Here is a 17759-nt window from a genome sequence, read left to right on the forward strand (position 1 = left end):
CATTTCCCAGGACAGAAAAGCCCAGATTTGGGTTATATAATTGTGATATTCAATATCTTCTCTCCATATCAGTAATAGAACCATAGAACAGTACAGCACAATACAGGCCCTTTGGCCCACAATGTTATGCCAACCTGGATAGTGGATAGTAATAGATAATGTTACATGCATTCTTCATTTTAGCTTTCTCTAGAAACATGACTTTTAATATATGGATAATATTTAATTATTACACAATTGTTTTCTACTCCACTTTCAGCTGAATATTCAACGCAGGACTAAGAAAGCTTTTGCAGACTTCAGTGAGGGGGATATTCATTTCAGACCTACATACAAATATGATACTAAATCAGACCGATGGGACTCGAGGTAAATAATCTGGATAAATATATTTATTACTGGAACTATGTACAATGAAATCTAGAATCATAAGGTGTTTTCCATATAGATAACTTTATGAAGCATTTGGTTAAATACTGTAGCCAACAATTTTCACCTTGCACTTGGGGATCTGAATGCAAGTTGCTTTAATCTTAAGAAGTGCATTGCTCCAGTTACCACTCTCATTCATTCATTTTTGTTTTATTGACACCAAGACCTTCTGTAAACCAGTTCAATTGGGTAGGATTTTAGAACATCTTCTTAATGCAAAATTTATTTTGAAACATGGTAACAAATACAGTTTGATTACAAGAGCTCAAAGTAAGTTAATCAGTGTGTCATGCTTGCCACTTGTTCTAAATAACTTGAGTGGGGAGGAGGGGAAGAAACTGAACAGAATAATATACCACTTATATCAATCTGCTGTGGTCACTTCATAATCTTAGCAAAACTTTTAAAACATGCTTATTAATGTCCATGATGTTCCAGTCAAATTATCACATTATGTGGAAACTCACCACGGTGATTAATTTAATCTGCTGGTGTTAGTTTCACAGATGGGGGCCGTTTGTTTGTACATTTTTAAAAACTACCCTCAAGTTCACAGGAACTCTGCTTGAAATTCATTGCCACCAACTGGAAACTCATGCCTGCCATTTTCTTTTATACAATTCCAGCTTGGTCTTGCCTGTTCACTTCACATTGACTTTTGTTAAATTTATCACCCTGATAATATCCTGCACTCTTGTTACTGACATTTCACTTCCTCACTATTACAATAGAAATTGGATTGAAATGAGATGAGTTTTAATCCAAATCCTAATGTGTACTTAAAACTTTAGCTATTAATTGGAACTAATTTATTTTCTCTCTCTTTGAGACGATATAAACCCAGAGGAGGAAACAAATTCTCAAAAAGATATAAGTTCCTGAAATCTGGGATAATGCTTCTTTGCTCTTATTTTGTATTGTTTTGTATTAGCCAGTACACAGGAACAGTGGATGCTGCCATTGTGAACTAAAGTCATTAATGCAGGTTATTTCATATTCAATGCAAAGCTCAGCCAGATATTCTGTTTAGCAAAAACTTTATTTTATGTAAGTTTTACAAATGCGAGTTAACTTTTGAGTTCTGTTCCTGTAATTACCTGTTTTCCATCCCTCTTTGTCATTGTCCTATGTTAAAAGGAAATGTTGCTGAATGATTCTGAATTACAGCTAATTTCTGTTCAGGAATTTATTTTTCCCCTCACCTAACCAAAGATCCTGCAGTTTATATTGGGTTAGAATTTATGTTATAAACTTGGCTTTGATAGCCAACTTTGGAAAAGCCTTTAGTTTAAATTGTGCTTGCTGGATTTAGCAGAGAAATTAGCACCCTGTTTATTCACCTCTTCAAAAATCATACTATCCACAAAATCAAGAAAATAAAAAACTGCTTGATGCAGCAGAGTCTCCTAAACTGATTTGAAACAGATGGAAAAAGGTGGGCACATTGAATGTTTTCAGTGATTAGTCTGTATTATATTTTATTCCAAGATTGCTAATACACAGCTCCATCACGCTCATTGTTTCTCCTTGGCAGTGGCAAATGTCGTGTCCCAGCATGGTGTGACCGAGTTCTCTGGAGAGGTGAAAGTGTACGGCAAAAATGTTATCGAAGTCACATGGAGCTTCGAACCAGTGATCACAAACCTGTCAGCTCACTCTTGGATATTGGGGTATGCTTCCACCACCACTGCCCCCCGCCCCGCCCCGCCCCCCCCCCCCCCCCCCCCCCCCCAAGCTCAGAACTCTTATGTGTTTAGAATATTCATCTACCACTGCACAACAGTGCTCTCTTCCAAATAAAACAATTTTCAGTCACAAGCCAAATCTCCCAGCACATTGCAATATACTGAAAGAAATAGCACATCATTTTCTTACAGATCTTGGCATCATTTGAAATTTACTGAATGTGTCCCTAACACTTGCATTGGGATTATTAATAAAAATAGAGCACTAGTTCCAACACCAATCCATCTATAGCTGCTTTCTGCCTACCAACCAGTTTTCAATCTAGCTCAATGCCTTACACACTAGAAATTCTGATCTTGTAAAGATGAGACATCCTGATGGGCAGGTGCCATGTCATTTCTCCTTCATTCCAAAATTGAATAACAGCATTACAGCAAGCAGTGGCTAAGGGCAGAACCTTGTGAAGGATATCTCGAACCCAGTAAGTAAACTAAGGCTAACACACCACGTACTATTCTATTAATAATGTTGTCACAGATCATTGACTCGATTTGTACCTGGAGGTCATTTTGCTTTTGTCCTTGGACTCAGTACCTAAAATGTCAGGCATATTGCTTTTTGAGGAACAGGAGAGTTCTTCCCCCAGATCAATATTTATCCCTCAATAGGCATTTATGTAATATTAATGTATTTGTTATCTCAGTAATTGTTGTAAAATATTAGTGTACAAGATCATGCTTTAACTGTATATGATTGGCTGCAAAATATTTGGGATACCTTAAGGTTGTAAAAGAGAGTATGTAACTGAAAGTTTCTTATTCAGGCTTAATATATACTTATTATGAGTGAGAAAACATTCGATGGGTCTCAAAAGCAAGGACTCTGAATGCAGTCTGGCAGTAAATGATTTTATTTACAAAAGACGAGTGTGGGAAAATGGTAACGGGAATAACACGCGCACAGTTTATAGCGAGCGTGGGAAAGTCGCACTGGGGATAAAATACACACACATACACAACGAACTAGGTACATACCATCAAGGAAGAACAATACGATACCCGCCACCCCTTGACTCAGTGCAGGCATGGCTTAATGCTACTAGGGACACTAACTAAAATGCTCCCAACCCTTTAACAGTGCACACCTCACCAACGATTTCTCCAGCGCCGTTCCATGGTGCTTGGCCTGGAGTGAAGCAGGGTGGTCCCTCGAAGATGGCAAAAGAGAGCAAGCCGAGCACACGTGCCACCCTTTATAGTGCTGGGGGGTCCAGCCCAGGTAATTTACCGGGGGTCAATGGCTCAGTGCCAGCAAGGACTAATCGATTACAAAGGCCAATGGCCCAAGGCCAAGTACAAAGGTTACTTAAAGGGGCCAATGGTCAAGTGTGGGCTGATGGGTGGGGTGGGGCCAAACCTTGATTTGCTGTGGTGTGTCTTCCAAACAGGTAGTGGGCGGTGCTGTCACGTGACAGCCACGACCCTCCACAATACAATAATGCACAGAGGTTTTGTTGCCAAGTGAAAGATGAAGTTACAGTTTCCTTTCTCCAATAGGTGAAAATTGTAGATGAGCGCAGGTACAAGAAGGTATTTGAAGATATTGTTCGAGTGATGGATCGAATGGAAAATGAGTTCTTGCCTTCTTTAGCTCTTAGTGGAAGAGATGTAAGTGCATAACAGTTTTTCCAGATTTGAACATTGTTAGCTGCAGCATTGTGTTTTTCAGGCAATATTCAAACCTAACACTTGATTTTTATCACTTAATTTCACCTCCATTACTGTTATATATGCAGCTACATGTTTTTGGTTACCAGCGGGCTGCTTAAATTATAGCACAGTCTGTACATATGCAGGTTCATGCAAATGGGAGGAGCCTCTATGACAACTATAGGTTTACCACTTCAGGAGAAAATGTTTGAAGTATCTACCCCACAAGTACTCCTGTCATTGTTGAACTATTTCTATCTTTGGTGGTTCTGGGATACAGAATTGACCTGGGCTATATGCTCTATTCATAATGCCTCTTGACACACATTCAGTTCAAAATCCTATGAATGGTTATCGATAATACCAGGTTCAGTGGATTTGTATCAATCTAATTTTCTAGTTGATATAATTACTTACTGTATGTGTGTACTGGTGGACGTCTTCTCGGAAGTAGTGCAAGAAGGGAAAGATTCTGAGGAAGCAACAAAAACGAAATGTAGTTCAGAATTTAACAGTTAACTCTTTCTGAATTTTTTGAACTGGCTAAGTCAATGCAATAGGACATTCAGGTGACATGCATCTACATTACAATTGTTCCAGGATTTTTTGAGTTAAATGATGTTGTTGCTCTAAGTTTAATTTTTAAGAATGCTCCAGAATAATTGAATTAAAATAGAGAATAAACAACCTGCTCATGTTTTTTTAATTACAGTTTACTTTTGAGGATGTTAAATTCCGTCAGCTGCAAAAGAAATGGTTTCAGATTACTAATGATGGGCAGGTGCCATGTCATTTCTCCTTCATTCCAAAATTGAATGACAGCCACTACAGCAAGCCGTGGCTAAGGGCAGAACCTTGTGAAGGATATCTCGAACCCAGTAAGTAAACTAAGGCTAACACACCATGTACTATTCTATTAATAATGTTGTCACAGATCATTGACTTGATTTGTACTTTGAGGTCATTTTGCTTTTGTCCTTGGACTCTATACCCAAAATGTCAGCATTTTTTGTTATATATGTATTATTCACACAGAAATGTATCCTAATTTCTAACTCGTCTTTTGTTTCCAAGTTTTAATTGCGTCATGGATGATATATCACAGAAGAAATTCATTTAGACTATTGTGCCTCTGTCAATTGTTTTGAAAGAGCTATTCAGTGTATCCCAATTCTCCACAGTTTTTCCATGGCCATACGTGTTTTTCCCTCATTAATATTGTAGGATTGATCTGAAGAAGTACTTACTTTTTGTTATTTTTCCAAATTGTCTGTTTTAATGAATAGCCTTGATTTTTTTCATCCCTTGTCCTTGATTTCCAGCATAACAGCCTTCACATTCAATGGATCATTTTCCATTGTTTCCAATACCTCCAATGTAATCCCACCACCAGATACGTCCCCTTTCAGCATTCTAAAAGAATCCATTGCTGTGGAATGTTATGGTTCACTCTTCTATCTCCACCAATACCCATACCCGTTCCATGAAACACCTACCCTTCCACCTCCACCTTCTCCAAAATCTGGGGTCTCGGGCGCATTTTACATGTGAAGCAGCAATTTACTTGTTCTATTTACAGGTTAGCACACTTTATTCACTTCTCAATTACGTTGGGGAGAACCAAATACAGGTTGTGTCCACTTTGCAGTTTGTGTCTCTTCAGTCCACAAGAGTGACCCTGAGCCTCCAGTCACATGTCAGTTTAATTTTGCATTGAACTCCCACTCTGATCTCAGTCTTTGGGCTCAAAGCCATTCCAACAAAGATCAAGAAACAGCATCTCTTCTTGCAACTAGTCACATAGCAGCCTAAACTCAAGAAGTAAGTTTTAAAAAATTAAGATTATCAACATTTCTGGCAGTTTTATTAAAAATTTTTAGCATTCAATCCAGATTTCTCTGATAATTTTAGTTAAGTGTTTGCATCCCTTCCGTGCTTCGGTTCCTTTCTCACCATGCAGTCCTTTTGTCATCTAATCTCTTATCCTTCCATCCTATTGCAGGTCTTCCCTGTTGTTCTCTCATCTCCACCATTGCTCTACTCTTCACTTGTTTTTATCTCCTAACAATTCCTCATTCTGATGAAAGTTCATAAACTTGAAATGCCAGTTCTATCCACAGAAGCTAATTGAATTGATTATTTCCAGATTTTTCTGTTTTCATTTAAAATATAATTTTCAGCTGCTATACTGCATTCTAGGTGCCTACTGAACATATTGAATTTTTAATTTTTGAAACATTGATACTTTACCCAAACTCAAAAGCAACCCCAACAAACTGTTACCTCTAAAATTGCCTGAACAGTAACTTTCTCCCTTTTAGAGCTTATTTCCTTTCAATTTTTCACATATTACCATAATTTTCTCTGCCTCACCCAACCAATCTCTGTAATCCCAGATTAAGAGACCACCTTCTTTAGCCCTCCTATACGAAATTGCATCTCTCAGAAATTGAATGTGATGTAAAGGGTTAAAGGATGTTATTTCTGAATATGGGAATAGATGAGGGGGGAAGGAAAATAAATAACAATGAACAAGTAAGGAAAGGAAAACCTTGAAAGTGATGCTTTTAAATGTTGGGTTTATTAAGCATTCTTGTACTCAAGTATCGTTAAAGTACAGTTTAAAATCTATCTATAATTTGTCTAATGACAGAGGATGGCCAGGAGCCAGATCTAAAGTATTATAAAATAGGTAAACTATTAATGAATAGATATCAATAATACAATGGATTCTTTTGAATTTAGTAAATACAGACAAAGTGAACATAAGAACTGAAGAACAATGGGGCCAATTTTCACCTTATCATTTAGATTCGTGTAAAAAAAAATCAAAAATTGCAAATTCCCATTCTCAACATTCCTCATCTCAAATAGCTAACAGAAAAATCTGCATAAATGTTAAGCCTACTTTGTACTCAATGGGAAGTCTTTACTGCGCTGAAGAAATGGAGCTCTATCTGAGGTGCTGTCCTCTAAGTGAGACATTAAGCAGAGTACTTGAGTGTGGGAGGATGAGAAAGTTCTGGCACCATTTCTTTTGCTGTCTGTGGAATCCTACATGTGCATATTACTGGCAAGTTTCCCAGTGTTCCATACTAACTTCACTTCAAGATAATTGATTGTTTATGAAGTACTGCAATTGTCCTGAGATGGTAAAGTTCGTTCAGCTTTCGTAATTCTCTGCTTGACTTCTATGCACCTTTGCTGCCCTTCAATCTTGTTCTTTGGAACCATCAAATCCTTGCACATGTCCATTTTTCTCAAACTGCCGAACTTAATTAAAACAATGCTTCTCGAGCAAACTCTGTCATTCTTTCTAAGTTTCTTGCATCATGTTTCTGTGCCCACTGTGCTACTAACATTTATTTATGAAGTCTCTTGGGATTTTTAAAAATCTTCTAAAAGCACCACATGAATGCAAGTAGCTGTAATTTTTAACTATCTCCATTTTGAAAAGGTTTCTGAAAATTTGTTTTTTCCCTTTCAGATGAGTCTGTGGATATTGCACTGGAAGTTTATGTTAGCAAGGGCACTGTGACGTTATTAAACTCGGCTGAGGACAAGATTGAGGACATCTTGGTTTTGCATCTGGATCGAGGAAAGGACTATTTTCTTACTATTGGGGGGAACTACTTGCCAAGCTGCTTTGGTACATCACTTGAAACACTCTGTCGAATGAAAAAGCCAATCAGGGACGTGCCTGTCACTAAACTTATAGACCTGGTAAGGATTTGAATTACTGTTTTTTAAAAAAGTCTTTTGGGTAATGTATTTTTCGAACCGCCCTTGTTGGCTTCCATCACCCCTCCATCATATTTAAAATGAGTGACCTAAATTATTCTGTGTCATTTCTATATTGAAGTTGAGTTGAACATAGGATCTAAGTTCCTTTGTCATGCCATGCCAGCTTTTTGAACTATTTCTCCAGTCAGCACTACACTCTGCATCTTTTTCCCCTTCAGATACTTTTCCATAATAAAACTGTTTCGTTTGATGATAAAAGATGAACTTAAATGAGAAGCCAGAAATGCCTTCATTATTGGAGAAGAATGTTCCTGATATTCTACCTGTTGCTTCCTAACAACGTTATTAAATTTAGATTTACCCAAGTGATATTTGTTGCAAAGGGTTGGTTTTGACTAGAAATTATGTCAATAACCAATTTGCACCCAGTTTGTGTCAGTTTAGGTAAAGTTAGAAGCAGCAAGTGTCTCGTCTTTTGATAGTAATAAAGAAATTTTCCTCCTGTGGAGATAATGATGTGATTCTTTAGCTGTTTAATCCAAATAATGACCCGCTGTTTCTGCATAGTTTAAATATGGAAAGTAGAGTGACGCAGTGGGCATGTGCTTACAATGCCAAAGACCAGTTTAAAATCTTAACATTCCTTACTTTGATTAGCACTTGAAAGTAAGAATATTACAGATTTTGTTATATTTGCATGAGTTTTTGGATAATCAAACTTGGGGTTCGTTGGTGGAAACTGTTGAAATTCCATGCAGGTGCAAGAGGAAATACTCTCTCAGCATTGGAGGTGGATTATGTTTTGAGGAAAAGGAGAAACTTTATCCCAAACCTTCCTGTACCATGCGAGGGTGCTTGAAATTTCCATTCTGAATGCACATTTATTTCTTAGATTTTGCAGTTGCCGAATTACACTGGTTCTTTTCTGATTTCAAAGGGGCATGTTTTGAAGCTTGTGAACAGCATTCCAAGGGATAGAAGTCATTGTTGTTTCACTGATCTTGATTCTGTTTCTGCATGTGACTTATTTTTCAGAAATCTTTCTCTGCCTGATGCTTTTTTTCCCTTTCTTTCTCCTCTTCTGCTCTGTTCAGGATGATGACCACATGTTTACAAAGGTAATAGTGCATTTGGAAAGTTAGACTAACAATCTCTGACTACCTTTTAATCTTTTAAATAAATCACAGATCTTGATGCTTAGGATTGTTTTGAGTTTGTCCAGTGGCCTTATGCATAAAGTTACCGGGGTTACACTTAATCATACAAACCAAAGAAAGTGCCAGACTTGATTTCCAATTTACTGAGTTAGCTCAACAACAATTAGTGTGCGACTCTACCCTGGATGTTGCTGCTCTTAGATTGCGCCTCTGGGTTGAGGATGATTTGTTTCTACTGCAGTTTGAACAGTGCAGGACACCTGTGTATGATTTTGTTTGGTTCTGGGTGGCTTTTGTGCCACCGCTTTGTCCAGATTAGTGAGGTTTCAAGACAGCTGGGATTCCTGGTCCTGATCACTATCTGATTATTTCTGTTGAAGAGTGTGTATTTAGAAAGTTTATCTACAGTCCATATCATCATCTCCCTTCCCTAGTTAAGTACAATGCTTCCTTTCTCAGGCCAAACATACTTTTATTGCTGTGGTGTGATGATCCAACTCCATTTTTCTACTTAATTCTTAGACTTAAATTTATTTTGCACATTTGCCTGAAAGAGTAAATGTACCGTATGTTCCTACTAATGATATTCTGTGGAAAGAAAGGTGGCATCGTCGTCATCTCCAAAGACAGCTTAAGAGCTGAAGTAGTTTTCCTCTTCCTGACATAAAATAAAGTAGCAAGCAGCTCTGGCTCTCAAACTTAAAACTAGATAGGTGGGGAAGAAAGCACTTGAACTGTGAGATTACTAGCCAAATCTGTTGTGCAGTTCCATTTTTTTTGATAACCACGGTGCTTCAAAAATGCCAGAAATGGACTTTTTTTTATTGATTTTAAATACTTAAGTTAAATGATAACTTAGAACCTCTCCAAGCATGCTTTATCCTCCTGACCTAAATGAAGGTTCTTTATCTAGTTAGTACCTCAAAGAAATAAATATTCATCTGCGAGCATGTTAGCAGGATAAATGATCATGGAGAGCATGCCATCTGAGACCATTTATGCTCTTACCTGATGTTTATACATCTACCTAGCATTGACCTTACTCCATTCCTGAAAAATTTGAAGCTGGTTGCTATTAATCCTCCGACTGAGAGCGGCTAACTCAGCGCAGATCTGGAATATCAGAATTGAGAGCACTTTTGCCGCCTTGGTCACTTGAGGTGCAACAAAGGCCCTTAGCAAAATATCTTTCCAGAGTACTTCTACTGAATTCAGTTAGCTAGTAATAAGTAAATAACACTGCTGTAGTCTTCCTTTGTGAATATTTAAAATAGAATATTTGCATTTTGATTCCATGGGAGGGTGATTAACTTCCAGTTCATAATCTAATAGTATCAGTTAATGAGTGTGTATTTCTGGCTTAATGTTGTTGTTTCATAATTCGGAAGAGTCAATTCATCTTCTGAAATATCATGAGCTGGTTGATGAAGTGATCTGTTACCATTTGTTCTAACAATTTAACACCACTTAGAACTCCTCGTGCTGCAATATGATATTTGGTTAACAAATTCTATTAAGTGTACAGATTTATATTATTTCTTATGGTATATTGTGCGTGAACATTTGCTCTAATTATGAACCAACAAGCTTTGCTCTCTGCCTCAAGTCCTTCAAGGTCATCCTCTGTCCAGGGTACACTCCACGGAACAGAATAAGTTGAGACATGCTTGCACTTTCTCTTACAAAAGCTTAACAGGGAGCTTTCTGATCAGCAGCCTAAGGAAAGAAAACTGTAGTAAGGATGTGCAAATCCTTCCATATCGGCCTGTACAATTTGAAGACCACAGACAACACAGCCTCCCAAGATGCCCTGTTTCCTGTCTGAGATTTTAGATAATTGCGAGAACCTGGACCAGCCATTGATGAGCTGACAGTCAATCCATTGAGACATGTTAGACTCCCAGAAACTATGGCTTTTCGATTGGGTTATACTTGGCTTTGTGAGACTGGATCAACCCAGGCCTGATGGAACTGTGCAACCCTATCCTAGCAGACAGCATGTCAGAACCCATGAGGGTGGACATCATTACTCTCTAAACAGAAGCTAATAGGAGAGATCAAAAATTGGCAATCCATCTCAACTGTTAAATGTGGATTAGAAGATTCTATTTCAGGCCATTGCTAATTGAGTCAAGTCTGCTCTGGACCAGGTCCTTCATCTGGATCAGACCTACACCATACCCAACACAAAGATCTCTAATAGCCTTGTGGTAATCTTGGAAACGGTTCCCTTGGTACAGGTCTGGGGATGGGTATTTGCCTGGTGAGCTTTGGTGGGGATATTTCAAGCATATGATGGAGATATTTCAAGCATATAATGGAAATGCTCTCCAAAATAGTTTGAGGAGGGAATTTATAATTGGATACCATTGTTGTGCACAGACATCATTAGTGCAGTCCAAATTAACAGGTGGGAAATGGAAATCTTCCCAATCAAATCTGGAATCGAGCAACTCTTGTTTTTATGTTGTATTGAGCTTTGTTGACTCTACAGTATCTCGATGCTAAGTAGTGGAAGCATTCAGCTCAAAGCCTTCCATGGTATGGATGATATCTGCTGTTCAGATCCACTGTCAGTCTGCAGATTGATCAGCTTCTGGAACAAGACTGAACAGGTCTTGCAACAGGGTGGGGGAAGTTGCAGTGTTTTTATCATAGCCTTTTACGAACAGTAATAGCATAATTTCAGAATATGGCATTCTGCTAAAGATAGCCATTATCACCCAGTATCAGAAACTTAGTTTTGTTTACTTCAGATATTCTGCCTTTCTCTGTAAAATTGAACAGCTCAATTGTTTCAAACACATTTTGGTTCCCAAGCATTGTTATAAATCACTTCATAAAACTAAACTGATTGTATTGTAGATCTGTTTTATCATTGGGTGCTTAAGTATCTGGTTTGGTCTTCAATGAGTTGTGTGAATCTTAAATGATGCAATGAAAAATGTGACCTTCCTGAATTGTCTAATTTCTTAATGTGTTTGATAGGAGAAATCTCGGTTAGACCTTGTCGTTGTGGATAATATAGGAACTGACAAACAACCTCTACAAATTCCAAAGGAAATTTGGTTGTTAGTAGATCATCTCTTTAAAAATGCAAGTCGCCAGGTAATTGTAATGAATTTTCTTCTATTTCACCTGTGAACTATCAGCCAAATGATTCATTCCTAATTTCTCAAAAGGCAGCACTTAACTGATGAGAGTTACGAATATGTGATCTTGTAGATTGCATTTATGAAAATGGATGCTCTTTTTAGCTACTGAGAAGTATTCTATATGAGAAACTGATTTTTGCAAATGTAAAGATGCTTCTGCGTTCAAAAGAACATTCTTACTGTCAAATATGTTTCATGATCCCATTGTGATTCCATGTACAAGTCATCCTTGAGAACCCAAACATTGTTGTCAGGAAATAAGACCACAAAGGGCTCCATAGTCATATCTCATCTTGATCCCTTTTATACACATCAGAAGGAGTCAGAGGAAGAAGTTAGGATTGGGGACCCATAGCTGATTTTTTTCACTCCAGCACCTCACCTATCCCAGCTTTCAAATTCTGCATGGGCTGCGAGTTGAATCTGGGACCTACTAATCCGTATACCTTGCTCACTAGGGTCATAAATGTATGTATCAAGGACTAACCAATGTCATGGAGAAAGACAGCACAAAAACAGGACCTTCAGCCCTCTGAATCTGCACTGACTATGGAGCACCTTTTAAACTAATCCTGCCCTAACCCATTTTATTCTCCCCATATTCCTATTAACTCCTTCTCTAGATTCTACTATTCATCTACATGCTAGAAGCAATTTACAGGGGTCAATTAACCCACCAACCCACATGTTTTTGGGATATGGACAAAAACTGGAACACCTGGATGAAACCCATGTGGTCACAGGGAGAACGTGCAAATTCTGCACAGACAGCACCAGAAGTCAAGATTGGAGGGTTACTGGAGCTCTGAGGCAGCAGCTCTACCAGCTGCACATCTGTGTTGCTCCTGCAAATAATCTAGCTTTAAGAAGCCTGAAGAGGCAAGACATGACGGGAAACTTTTTTATTGCTTTCACTAAAGTAACGTTGTAGTAACTGTGTTGTACTCTACTTCTGAGGTTTGCTTCCATTCAATTTGAACTTTGGAATTGGAGTACAATGCCTTACTGGAACAAGCGCAAATTTCTACACCATAGTCTTGTGATGCACTTTTTTTTATTTTCAAAAGTCACAATCCAATTCCTAGGCAATGATACCTAAAGTTAAGCAGGAAAGACTGAGAAGTGCTGAGAATATAACACTTTAGAGGTTTTCATTTCATCCTGTTGATCTTTTTGACAGGAGGACCTGTTCCAGACTCCTGGTATGCAGGAAGAACTTCAGCAGATTATTGACTGCTTGGACACGAGTGTTCCACAAACTATTCGTATCCTTTTGCACTATAACTGGAGCCAGAACAAATTGCACTTTGGTTTCCTAGGCTGTGGAACTATCACAACAAGAACTCAAATGTATGACCATCTCTGACTTGAGATGCTGCCAGTCCCCAGCAACGCCCATACTTAATGTGCCAGTCAGGGTACATTCCTGAGCTCCACAACTCAGTACTGAGCAAGTGCACCGCTTACTCGGGTCCACCTCGTGGCAGACTTTCCACATTGAGACGTGGGGCAATTGATTGTTGCAGGAGCACTAGAAGAGGGCAAGGGTTTGTTCCACATTCTCAACACAGCAGCAGGGAAGGAGGGGTTCGTGTCAGGTTCCCAGCACAGTGGTGTTATCAGTATTGCATTTCTACAGGTGTATATATAATGTTATGATGACATCTAGCAGTGTTTCCATTAACACTCTCATTCCTACGAACACATCCTGAGCGCTAAATGAGATATGAGAATGTAACTGACATATAATGAAAATGTATAATTGGTTACTGTGCAAGCTGAAACATTGATCACAATGAACTCAACTATTTAACTGGAAAGCACATGATATTGGTTTATTATTGTCACTTGTGAAAAACTTGTCTTGCATACCATTGGTACAGATCAATTCATTACACAGTGCAGATATATTGAGTTAGTACAGAGTGCATTGAGGTAGTACAGGGTAAAGACAATAACAGAATAAAGTGTCACAGCTATAGGGAAGTGCATTGCAGGTAGACAATAAGGTACAAGGTCGGACAAGGTAGATTATGAGGTCAAGAGTCCATCTCATTGTATAAAAGAACCATTCAATAGTCTTATCACCGTGGGATAGAAGCTGTCCTTGAGCCTGGTGGTAGGTGCCCTCAGGCTCCTGTATCTTCTACCCAGTGGGAGAGGGGAGAAGAGAAAATGACCCAGGTGGGTGTGGTCTTTGATTATGCTGGCTGCTTCACCAAGACAGTGTGAGGTATAGACAGAGTCCATGGAGGGGAGGGTGGTTTCTGTGATGCGCTGGGCTTTGTCCACAACTCTCTGCAGTTTTTTGCGGTCCTGGGCATAGCAGTTGCCATACCAAGCTTTGTATGGTGGACTGATTAAAAATTGGTGAGTGTCAAAGGGGACGTGCCAAATTTCTTTAGCCTCCTGAGGAAGTGGAGGCGCTGGTGAGCTTTCTTCGTCATGGTATCTATGTGGTTGGATATATGGGTATATGCAAAGCCAAAGGAGCATCTGTTGCTGGATACTCCGGAGTACTGTTGACATTTTCCTGATTATGTGCACTAGCTGGCAGTAACCATTCTGTGGCTGAAGCCCTACTCATCTTCCTTGAAGCTCTCCCGGAGCCTGTGATATGTTATGAGCTTCATCAACGATGCCTAGAATTTTCGTATGATCACCGCAGCTGTCAAACTGTAAGAGTTATAGCTCCATTATATTGTTTGTAAAGGGAACCATAAATACTTGTCAGTTAATTATTTATGAGCAACAGATTCCCTGATCCATCCAGACTGCTCCACATACTTGTGCTCTGCACCCCACCAAAATGATTTGATCTTGTGGGAAAGGTCAGAATGAAAACCCCAGCAATCTTGGGGGCAAAATTCTGGAAGATTCCTCTGGGAGATTTTAATTGCCTGGAGGCTTACCCAACTCAAGATTGTGACCCCTGGCCCTCCTTAATCTTTTTAATTGTCGGATGGAATGCAATTATTGAGCAAACCTCAGTCAGAACACCATGTCTATTTTTCTCTAAAGTCTTGCATCCAATTTTTTTTTTTGACTATCCCTCTAACATTAAGTGTTTATTGGGAATTAATTCTCTTGTCCTCCTCTGCACCCTTCCAATCCTCCATGTGTGGACACCAAAACTGGACATTGTATTTTAAGTCTACCTGACCAGAAGACAAAAGCTACCTTTGTATTCAATCATTCTATGAATTCATTCCAATACATTTTCTGCTAAAGATGCCACTTCCTGACATTGGTCATCCAGCTCTAGAGATATATGCATTGGAATACCCAACAGCTTTTAACCATTTTTAATGCTTTTCCCAGTGGGGTGTAGAAATGTTGGTCATTTGCCATGACCACATGCAATACTTGTTATTTGCCTCTTTATGCAGGTGCCCTTTATTGACTGCTGCAGGCATTTCCCTGAGTAACTTATCAACTCAAGCAGATTTATTATCACTGATATATGACGTGAAATTTGTTGTTTCGCACCAGCAGTACAGTGCAAAAACATAAAAATCTATAAATTACAAAAATAAATAAATAGTGCAAAAAAATTGAGGTAGTGTTCATGGATTGTTCAGAAATCTAATGGTGGAGGGGAAGAAACTGTTCCTGAATCATTGAGCTTGGGTCTTCAGGCTCCTGTACCTCCTTTCTGATGGTAGTAATGGGAAGAAGTCATGTCCCGGATAGCAGCTTGTATTTGTATTGGAGTTTAGCATCAGTAGAACTGCTCCATGTTAAATTGGATTATCATGGCATGGTCATTCTCAAGTATAAGTGGCAGCTCTCATTGCATGACAGAAACATTTCTTCATTCTAACATCCTTGTAAGATAAGAAAAGCAACATTTTGGTTGGGTAGTTCCTTAGTAAACCAGGTATGAGATTGTCTTGTTCCCCAACAGCACCCAATTTAAAAGGCACTTGTTTGTACTTGCAGATTTCCTTGGTTAATTGTTTCTGAATATCCAGATAATTGACTCATCTCAACTACTAAAAATGTTGCATTGCTCCAAGTCTTGATCTTATCAGGAAAGTTGCAAATCCCAGTTAATTAAAGGTTCCAGTTGGATGACTGAAAGGTGTCCAAGCTGGAGAGTATTTCGGTACTACGAGTGTTTTCTTCAAGACCATGCTATGTAAAATTCAGACACTAATCTTGAGGATTTTTGACCCTAATGCAAGCAAAATGTTTTGTAACATATTTACAAGTAATCCTTAACAGGCTATGCTTCTTCATAAGCAATCTGTTGCTCTTGAATGTCAACAAAGGTATTTTTAAGTGCTAACAGAAGATAAATACCTTGAAAATTATTGTTATAAGCTACGGTGGAGGTGATAAAGAAGCACTTGCATTCAGCAGGATTGGTTGCAAGTAGAGAAGACTTAATAGTATGTTATGTGTAAAATGAGTTTGACCAGTGCAGCAAACTACTCTTCAAAGATCAAGGAAATTTTCACAGATGAAGGAAAAAGACGGTCAGGAAAGACCAGCTAATTCATCAAGTCTAACCTACACAACAGCTAAACTGCCATCATTAAACACACTTTCCCTTCCTTCCCCTACCCTACTTACTAGGGGTGGGGTGGAAAAATCTAGAGCTGGTTAGAAAAATGTTCTTGTATTCAAAATGAATTCAGGTAATCAAGTGATCCAAGTGTTACACTATATAATGCGATCTTTATCCCAGTCAGGAGCCAGTCCTACTCCCTCTGGAAAGCATAAAGAGAGTCAGCACTCACCTCATCAGTTGGCAGTGCATTTCAGAGATTCTTAATTCTCTGAAAATAGCTACCAAACATCCTGTATATTCCTCCTACAGAGGGTCACTCCAGTCTTTTATATTGGAATAAGTTATCAGAAGGAGCCTCATTAATCCATTTATTATTTAATAGATCTTTAACAGTTTGCATCTCAAGCCTATGCATCTCATAAGTAATAAATCAATATATTTGCATCTGTGAGAGTGTTTAAGCTTGGAGTCATCCTTTGTAGCTCTCCTCATCATTTTCCAGAGCCACTAAGTCACTCATCATGTGTACTGGAACATAATTGCATTGACCAATGTAGTATCAAAATAGTATTTTTTTGGTTCTATTAATCCAAAGCCTTGTTCACTGTAGGGAACTATATTAACAATGATTGGCAATGATTTGTGCATATTACATCAAACTCATTTCTTTCGAGACCTCTTTTATAATTGTTCTCTTCATTCTGTGTTGATATTGTATCACATTTATACAAGTTAAATGTCATTTGCCAAAGTGAAGCCCACTCACTTAGCACATCAGTTTGGATTTATTTGCACACCTCTTCCATCTTAACCCTTTCAAACACTCTGATGTCAACAGGCATTTTTGCTGAACTCCCAATACTTCTGTCCAGGTCATTAATAAAGACTAATCCCTGGGTGACATCATTATTAACATTTCCTACCTAAATCAGTGTGTGTTTACTGCAGTCTTTTGGTTATTGGTGTCATTTTCTAATCCATCATTTCAAGTTTCTACTCGTACTTTTGAAGATGGAATCACAGATTAACATCGTATGAAAATTTATCAAAGGTTTTCTTTTTGCAAGCTTGAGTGCTGCCTAATTTTTCGTTTTACATCCACCACTTTAATACCTTCCTCAATAAAACCCAGTAAATATGACTTTTGTATTGCCTAAACATGGTGTAGGCCATGGCTTTTTTAAGCTTTTCAAAACAAGCAACAAAATGGCTGCTTTGTGGTAAAAGATACCCCGTCAACAAATAATCTGCCTTAGTTTTACAGAAGAGACTACAATTAACGCGTATGTTACTGCCCCAAATTTTTCACTCCAGTTTCATTTCCTGTCTTTCTTAAACTTCATTGAGCCCCTATCAGCTT

General features: G+C 38.5%; 1 protein-coding gene across 3 annotated transcripts in view; it reads left to right on the forward strand.

Moving 5' to 3' along the window:
• The window catches only part of ocrl (OCRL inositol polyphosphate-5-phosphatase), a 60933-nt gene that overhangs the window by 36445 nt on the left and 6729 nt on the right, over positions 1-17759 (forward strand). For 2 of the 3 annotated variants that reach the window (XM_052021785.1, XM_052021787.1), the window contains exons 14-22: positions 260-369; positions 1967-2102; positions 3675-3785; positions 4540-4705; positions 7315-7550; positions 8666-8689; positions 11717-11836; positions 13064-13148; positions 14434-14561. In XM_052021785.1, the coding sequence (XP_051877745.1) occupies positions 260-369; positions 1967-2102; positions 3675-3785; positions 4540-4705; positions 7315-7550; positions 8666-8689; positions 11717-11836; positions 13064-13148; positions 14434-14561 (1116 nt within the window). The remainder of the gene's footprint in view (positions 1-259; positions 370-1966; positions 2103-3674; positions 3786-4539; positions 4706-7314; positions 7551-8665; positions 8690-11716; positions 11837-13063; positions 13149-14433; positions 14562-17759) is intronic. The other variant, XM_052021788.1, reaches the window with a different exon arrangement.

The sequence above is a fragment of the Pristis pectinata genome, chromosome 8 (genome assembly GCF_009764475.1).
Source record: "Pristis pectinata isolate sPriPec2 chromosome 8, sPriPec2.1.pri, whole genome shotgun sequence".
Taxonomy (NCBI): domain Eukaryota; kingdom Metazoa; phylum Chordata; class Chondrichthyes; order Rhinopristiformes; family Pristidae; genus Pristis; species Pristis pectinata.